An 8955-nucleotide genomic window follows, 5' to 3' on the forward strand; every position below is an offset into this window, starting at 1 on the left:
TATATATGTATGTATATATATATGTATGTATATATATATATGTATACTGTATATATACATATGTATACTGTATATATACATATGTATACTGTATATATACATATGTATACTGTATATATATATATGTCAATCTCATTAAATAGTTGGACTATTTGGACTTCTGGACCTTGGCCTCATGAAATTTTGTCTGACTGGAACTCTTTAAATTATTCAAACCGAATTCCAAAAAAGTTGGGACACTAAACAAATTGTGAATAAAAACTGTCTGCAATGATGTGGAGATGGCAAATGTCAATATTTTATTCATAATATAACATAGATGACAGATCAAAAGTTTAATCTGAGTAAAGGAAAAATCTGTTGTTTCCAAATTTCACAGTGTCAACAAATCCCAAAAAAGTTGGGACAAGTAGCAATAAGTGGCTGGAAAAAGGAAATTGCGCATATAACAAACAGCTGGAAGACCAATTAACACTAATTAGGTCAATTAACAACATGATTGGGTATAAAAAGAGCTTCCCAGAGTGTCAGTGTCTCTCAGAATCCAAGATGGTAAGAGGATCACCAATTCCAACATTGTTGCGCATAAAAATAGTGCAGCAATACCAGAATGGTGTTACCCAGCGTAAAATAGCAACGACTTTTAAGTTATCATCATCAACCGTGCATAACATCATCAAAAGATTCAGAGAATCTGGAACAATCGCTGTGCGTAAGGGTCAAGGCTGTAAAACTCTACTGGATGCTCGTGATCTCCGGGCCCTTAAACGTCACTGCACCTCAAACAGGAATGCCACTGTCAAGGAAATAACAGAATGGGCTCAGGAATACTTCCAGAAAGCATTGTCAGTGAACACAATCCACCGTGCCATCCGCCGTTGCCAGCTGAAACGCTACAGTGCAAAAAGGAAGCCATTTCTAAACAAGCTCCACAAGCTCAGACGTTTGCACTGGGCCAGGGGTCATTTAAAATGGAGTGTGGCAAAATGGAAGACTGCTCTGTGGTCAGATGAGTCATGATTTGAAGTTCTTTATGGAACACTGGGACGCCATGTCATCCAGACCAGAGAGGACAAGGATAGCCCAAGTTGTTATCAACGCTCCGTTCAGAAGCCTGCATCACTGATGGTATGGGGTTGGGTTGCATGAGCGCTTGTGGCATGGGCAGCTTGCATGTCTGGAAAGGCACCATTAATGCAGAGAACTATGTTCAGGTTCTAGAACAACATATGCTCCCATCTAGACGTCATCTCTTTCAGGGAAGACCCTGCATTTTTTAACACGATAATGCCAGACCACATTCTGCAGCAATCACAACATCATGGCTACGTAGGAGAAGGATCCGGGTACTGAAATGGCCAGCCTGCAGTCCAGATCTTTCACCTATAGAGAACATTTGGCGCATCATAAAGAGGAAGGTGCAACAAAGAAGGCCCAAGACGATTGAACAGTTAGAGGCCTGTATTAGACATGAATGGGAGAGCATTCCTATTTCTAAACTTGAGAAACTGGTCTCCTCTGTCCCTCTGTCTCTGTCTAGGGTTCTGGAGAGGAGGGTCCATCGGATAGTCGAACCTCGGATTCAGGAGGAGCAGTGCGGTTTTCGTCCTGGCCGTGGAACACTGGACCAGCTCTACACTCTCAGCAAGGTCCTGGAGGGTGCGTGGGAGTTTGCCCAACCAGTCTACATGTGCTTTGTGGACTTGGAGAAGGCGTTTGACCGCGTCCCTCGGGGGACCCTGTGGGGGGTACTCTGGGAGTATGGGGTACCGGGCCCTTTGATATGGGCTGTTAGGTCCCTGTATGACCGGTGTCAGAGCCTGGTCTGCATCGCCGGCAGTAAGTCGGGCTTGTTCCCAGTGAGAGTTGGACTCTGCCAAGGTTGCCCTTTGTCACCGATTCTGTTCATACCTTTTATGGACAGAATTTCTAGGCGCAGCCAATGTGTTGAGGGGATCCGTTTTGGTGGCCTTAGGATTGTGTCTCTGCTTTTTGCAGATGATGTTGTCTTATTGGCTTCATCAGATCATGATCTACAGCTTCGCTGGAGCGGTTCGCAGCCGAATGCGACGCGGCCGGGATGAAGATCAGTTCCTCCAAATCTGAGGCCATGGTCTTGAGCCAGAAAAGGGTAGAGTGCCCCCTCCGGGTCAGGGAGGAGGTCCTACCCCAAGTGGTGGAGTTCAAGTATCTTGGGGTCTTGTTCACGAATGAGGGAAAAATGGAGCGTGAGATCGATAGGCGGATAGGTGCAGCGTCTGCAGTGAAGCGGGCGCTGTACAGGTCTGTCGTGGTGAAGAGAGAGCTGAGTCAAAAGGCAAAGCTCTCAATATACCGATAGATCTACGTTCCTACCCTCATCTATGGCCACGAGCTTTGGGTTGTGACCGAAAGAATGAGATCTCGGATACAAGCGGCCGAAATGAGTTTTCTCCACATGGTGTCTGGGCTCTCCCTTAGAGACAGGGTGAGAAGCTCGATCATCCGGGAGGGACTCAGAGTAGAGCCGCTGCTTCTCCACGTCGAGAGGAGCCAGTTGAGGTGGCTTGGGCATCTGTTTAGGATGCCTTCTGGACGCCTCCCTGGTGAGGTGTTCCGGACATGTCCCACCGGAAGGAGGCCCAGAGGAAGACCCAGGACACGCTGGAGGGAATATGTTTCTCGGCTGGCCTGGGAATGCCTCGGGATTCCCCCGGAAGAGCTAGCCAGAGTTGCTGGGGAGAGGGAAGTCTGGGCCTCCATACTTAGGCTGCTACCCCCGCGACCCGACCCTGGATAAGCGGAAGAAAATGGATGGATGGATGGATGGATGGATGGATGGACGGTAGAAACGATAGAAATTTAGCCTACGATAGAGATCTGTCTTCTACAGGCTAACCGCAGTAATGCTGTGTCTGAAGTAAAATCAAGAGCTGTCAGATTTAATCGTTACTTTTTTTGAGTTGAAAACTGTGCGCAAGTGGTGTTAAAGTCTTTTCTCCGAGAGCTAAGTAGTGAAGCTACAAGCTAACTACGGCTGTCTTGCCATAGAGTTGCCGTATTCTGACGCATGCGCAAAACGCTGAGTTACGTTAAAAGTTTTTTTTTCCATCGAAAGTTAAAGTACTGTAAGTGTTGGTCAGCTTTAGAGAAACCTGCTCTCTGATCTGTGAAAAGAACACTGTTGTGTGATTTTTACTGAAAGACCCTCTGGTCAAAGCCACAGACTCATTTTGTGTCAGCTCTCCATTAAAGCAGAAGGAGTCACCCACTAGAGGGTTGGAGGGTGAAGTGTTTCAGTTGCTGCTCTGTTGCTGTTCATTTATTAAGTGAGATGACTGGAAACTGTTAAGAGTTAACATGTTTTTTTGTTTAAAACATATGGATAAAACTACATTTGATATCTTTTGCACTGTTTTGCACTACAAGAAAGAAGCCTAATACTTGATTTGTTTATTATTTAAAAACTCTCTGGCCAAAAGGACACCCTATGCTTTTTTTTTAGCAAGTTTTAAACCAAAAACATATCGCAATATACAAAGTATATCGTTATCGCCACCCATCACAATACATATCGTGATATGAATTATATCACATATCGCACATTCCTAATACATACATATACATATATATAGATATATAAATATACATACATGGAAATATCTATATGTCGCTTCGCCGTATACGTCGCATCTGTTATGTGTCACCGCTGACAACCCGGAAATGTCAGCCGAACCCCGTGTTGTGCCAAAAATCGATGGGCTGCCAAATGCCTGCCGTTGGAGCGTGCACAGGACTTTAACAAGAATTTAATAAGATTTATATTTAAAAATAATTGTTTGTTTGCTTGAAATTTTAGTGAATGTGTGTCTCAGTCTAACATTTGCTTAAAAAAGACTAACGGTGAAATCAGCTGTATTCGCTGCCTCAGTGCTCTGGGAGCGTGCAGAGGAAGGAAAAAAACAAGGAGGAAAGCTGCTTGTTTCTTCGAAATTTAACAAGAAAAGCACCTAAAACAATTATTTGTTTGCTCAAAATTACAGCAAAGGTGTGTCTCAGTTGAACTTTTACTTAATATATGCACTTTAATGGTCAAATTATCTGCATTTCGCAGGGGCAGTGCAGCTTGCTTGACTTGTTCCAAGCAGGCGGGGGTCTGTAGCGAGCTGATTGTGTCATTAATAGCTGGTGAAGATTCTGTCATCCAGGACATGGTCAATTCAAAAAAGTTCAAGACAAAAATAATAAAGCATAAAGTCTAATAAATAAAGTCCAGTTGTTTTTGTCTTGAACCTTTTTGAAATTGTCTTTATAGCCACGTTTACCTATTACATGATACAATGACATGCCACACTACTACTACTACTACACTTCTACTACTCTGCTGCTGTCTAGTGGCTGAAAATGGTACTGTTTATTACTTTTTCCAGTCAGAATGAATGAATACGGTCATTTCTCAGCCAAAAATTGTTTTATAAATATAAGAAAAAATTCATAAATATGTCACTTGGGCCTATAAGTCATAGGGCATGCAAATTATGCAAAAAAACACGACTTACATGCCGAAAAATATGGTAAGTTGCACAATGCTGTTTTGTACTCATATCACATACTTTTGCATTATATTGCTACTCTTGGCCCAACTTGTTGGAAATGTGTTGCTGCCATCATTAAATGTTTGATATGTTTAATATGTTTTATTGTGAATAAAATACAGCTTTATGAGATTTGCAATTTGTTGCAGTCTGTTTATATTTACATTTTACACACCAGCCCTACTTTTGTGTGCTTGTTCTCTCAAAGTTTAGTAGATATGCAGTAAACAACAAGTGTGAACCCATTTGTACTGAAACAACTGGCAGCTGTAGCACACAATGTGAAATGAAGCAATGTGCAGACTGACCTGGGCAGCACCCCAGTCTTAATGATATGAAACCTGTCCTCTACTTCCTGTTCGTGAGGTTGTCTGTTACCCTCCTTACCGCTTGTGGCTGCTGCTGCTGCTGAAGCTGCCTGATGGTTTTCCTGGCCTGCTCCAGCTGAGCACTGGCCTCCTCGCACTGCTGTTTGACTGTGGCTAGCTCCCGCTTGACCAGGTAGTTTTCCTCCGCCTCTTGAGCTCGGGTTACTTGTCCCTTTGGACATAAGCAACCGAGGAGGAGTGGAGTAAGCACGACAGAATGTGAAACTAACAGGCGGAATGGGCGGGCAAATCACAAAGTAGGAAGACTTTTCTAACATGACATGCTTGTTTTAACATTAGCAACTGGGATTTGTGTTATTATTTAGTTCTCTGACACAATTAGGTTCTTTTTTGGTCCATATTGTGACATTCCTTGTATTTATTCAACAACATTGTCAAATTTTATAATCTGGCATGTTTTTTTAATTAGAATCATTAGATTTTGCATCATTACTGTCCATAATTGTTCTAATCATAAGCATGCAATGCAATAAAAGAAAGAGTCAGAGAGTAAATTGAAGTTGCAACTAATAAAGGTAATGAGAAAACAAAAAATATACCTGAATCAATCTATCTGCCAAGGAAGCACTTTCCTACAAAACAGAAATATGAACAGAGACAGGAGAGAGAGAGTCCAAAGGACAGTTTAAAGCACATAAAAGAAAAAACAACAACCAACCGATTGTTTAAACAAAGCAATACAATGTTCATTTTTCCCCCAGAAACCATACTGTACAATGATGTTCACATTCAGAGGTAAAAAAAGAACATTGCATGCTGGTTTGGTGATAAGCTGGTGACAAAGTGAAGAAATGAGCAGCGCTGCAGAGAACTCGGACAGGACACCGCAACAAAAAACTGGTTAAAGCTGGAAGATGTTAAAAAAGAACAGCTAAAAATCCAAGAGATGTGCAGAAGCTTGAATAAAACTGAATACAACTTCAGTTAATTTCCTTGAGCTCAGTTAGTGACGAGTTAAAAAACAAACTCCTGAGCCCTGCGCCAGACATGTCAGTGAGCAGCAGCCTCGTGCTTTTAGAGTCATTAGGGTCTGAGCGTTGCAACGCAGCCATCGTCACTATCCACAGCAGAGCTCATGAACAGAGCGGCACCCATTCAGAGACGATACAACGAAGAACCGTACAAACACAGCAACCTGACATGCAGCCCTTTCAGACGCCTTCATTCACGGTCCTCACATGCTTGTTACAGTTCCTGCTTCAGTTAGTAATGCCTGAAGACTTTCAGGGTTTTAACGCAGTTCCCATCACAACCTGGAATTACTCTTTCCTTGCTTTGATTAATAAATATTTGATTTACTGACGTTTTACCATGTGTACATCTAACACAGCCCAGTTAGTGGAAGGAGAGCCTCCATCATCAGGAGACATGCATGATGTATGGACATGTAAAGCTGGATGGATTAGGACAAAACTCATGAGAAGGGAGAAGTGATGAGAAGTGTTCTGTTTCATGAGGAGTGCAAGGTGTGATGAACTCACTTTTTCCAGCGTGTCTATCCTCTGTTTGAGAAGCCTGTTCTCTGTCCGCAACCTCTGAAAAACAGTTCATTCAACACATTAGACAGTAATACAACACATCCGTCAGCCACAACATTGTATTGCTGTGCTCTGCACTCGCTCTCGTGCAAGGCGGATGCCTTCTCTCCCTCTCCTGTTCTCCTCCTGCTTTTTTTGTTGTTGTTCACTGTCTGTGTATCGGAGCTCCTGGTACACATCTTCTGAAATGAAAACTACTGTCACGGATCTGGTCAGCTGGACTTACAACGTAATCCACAAAATATTTTCAACAAAGAAACAGGGTCCTGGAGAGCCCTCTCACACGGCAGGATCCGTGGGCAGTTTGGGAACTGATGTGTCTTTCCATTTTGTCTCAGGAAGACGCTGAATATCTTTATATAATTGGAATCATGATAGCAGGGTTTCTGCTTTATTGGCACAGGCAGATACCTATTGGCCCTTTTCCATCAGTACCTTTAGTACCGGTACAGCACAGTTCGGCTCGGGTTGGTACACGTTGAGTTTCCATTATGCTTTCAGTACCGGTTTCAGTGGACGGGGTTCAAATCAACCTCACACGCCTCACCAGCTGGTGGCGGTGAGATGCTGAAACAGGTTTCAGTACAGGGTGAGAATTTATTCTGAAGTTTCTGGTAAATTAAAAAGAATACAGATTATTAAAATAATTGAATTAAACACACACACATGCAGGCACGCACACACACACACACACACACACACACACACAAATATCCATCCATCCATTTTCTTCTGCGTATCAGGGGTCGGGTCACGGGGGTAGAAGCCTAAGTAGGGAGGCCCAGACTTCCCTCTCCCCAGCTGCTTGTATCCGAGATCTCTTTCTTTCGGTCACAACCCAAAGCTCGTGACCATAGATGAGGGTAGGAACATAGATCGATCGGTAAATTGAGAGCTTCGCCTTTTGACTCAGCTCTCGCTTCACCACGACAGACCTGTACAGCGCCTGCTTCACTGCTGACGCTACACCTATCCGCCTATCGATCTCGCGCTCCATTTTTCCCTCATTCGTGAACAAGACCCCAAGATACTTAAACTCCTCCACTTGGGGTAGGACCTCCTCCCTGACCCGGAGAGGGCACTCTACCCTTTTCCGGCTCAAGACCATGGCCTCGGATTTGGAGGAACTGATCTCCATCCCAGCCGTGTCGCATTTGGCTGCGAACCGCTCCAGTGAAAGCTGTAGATCACGATCTGATGAAGCCAATAAGACCACATCATCTGCAAAAAGCAGAGACGCAATCCTAAGGCCACCAAAACAGATCCCCTCAACACCTTGGCTGCGCCTAGAAATTCTGTCCATAAAAGTTATGAACAGAATCGGTGACAAAGGGCAACCTTGGCGGAGTCCAACTCTCACCGGGAACGAGCCCGACTTACTGCCGGCGATGCAGACCAGGCTCTGACACCGGTCATACAGGGACCTAACAGCCCGTATCAAAGGGCCAGGTACCCCATACTCCCACAGTATCCCCCACAGGGTTCCCCGAGGGACACGGTCGAACGCCTTCTCCAAGTCCACAAAGCACATGTAGACCGGTTGGGCAAACTCCCACGCACCCTCCAGGACCCTGCTGAGAGTGTAGAGCTGGTCCAGTGTTCCACGGCCAGGACGAAAACCACATTGCTCCTCCTGAATCCGAGGTTCAACTATCTGACGGACCCTCCTCTACAGAACCCCCGAGTAGACCTTACCAGGGAGGCTTAAGAGCATGATTCCCCTGTAGTTGGAACACACTCTACGGTCCCCCTTTTTGAATAGGGGGACCACCACCCCGGTCTGCCAATCCAGGGGAACTTCCCCTGATGTCCACGCAATATTGCAGAGTAGCGTAAGCCACCACAACCCTACAATATCCAGAGCCTTAAGGAACTCTGGGCGAATCTCATCCACCCCTGGGGCCCTGCCACCGAGGAGATTTTTAACCACCTCGGTGACCTCAGCACCAGAGATTGTAGGGCCCGACCCAGAGTCCCCAGGCTCCGCTTCCTCAGTGGAAGACGTGCCGATGGGATTGAGGAGGTCTTCAAAGTATTCCGCCCACCGACCCACAATATCCCGAGTTGAGGTCAGCAGCACACCACTCCCACTATAAACAGTGTTGGTGGCGTACAGCTTTCCCCCCCGAAACGCCGGATGGTGGACCAGAATCGCCTCAAAGCCGTGCGTAAGTCATTCTCCATGGACAACCTTGCCGCTGCCGGCCGCAGCTCCGTTAAGCCGCCTTGACAATAGAGGCACGAAACATGGTCCACTCGGACTCAATGTCCCCCACCTCCCTCGGAACATGTTCGAAGTTCTTCCGGAGGTGGGAGTTAAAACTCCATCTCACAGGAGACTCTGCCAGACGTTCCCAGCAAACCCTCACAATACGTTTGGTTCTGCCAGGTCTGACCGGCATCACACACACACACACACACACACACACACACACACACACACACACACACACA

At 45.3% G+C, this 8955-nt stretch overlaps 1 protein-coding gene across 1 annotated transcript in view; it reads right to left on the reverse strand.

Moving 5' to 3' along the window:
* Nucleotides 1-8955, reverse strand: part of evi5b (ecotropic viral integration site 5b) — a 111873-nt gene that overhangs the window by 38160 nt on the left and 64758 nt on the right. Inside the window, exons 10-12 of the mRNA XM_037675041.1 lie at nucleotides 6445-6498; nucleotides 5503-5535; nucleotides 4962-5114 (exon numbers count right to left, since the gene is read on the reverse strand). Of these exons, the coding sequence (XP_037530969.1) occupies nucleotides 4962-5114; nucleotides 5503-5535; nucleotides 6445-6498 (240 nt within the window). The remainder of the gene's footprint in view (nucleotides 1-4961; nucleotides 5115-5502; nucleotides 5536-6444; nucleotides 6499-8955) is intronic.

This window comes from Nematolebias whitei, chromosome 3, assembly GCF_014905685.2.
Source record: "Nematolebias whitei isolate Nwh7 chromosome 3, NemWhi1, whole genome shotgun sequence".
NCBI classification, from domain to species: Eukaryota; Metazoa; Chordata; class Actinopteri; order Cyprinodontiformes; family Rivulidae; genus Nematolebias; species Nematolebias whitei.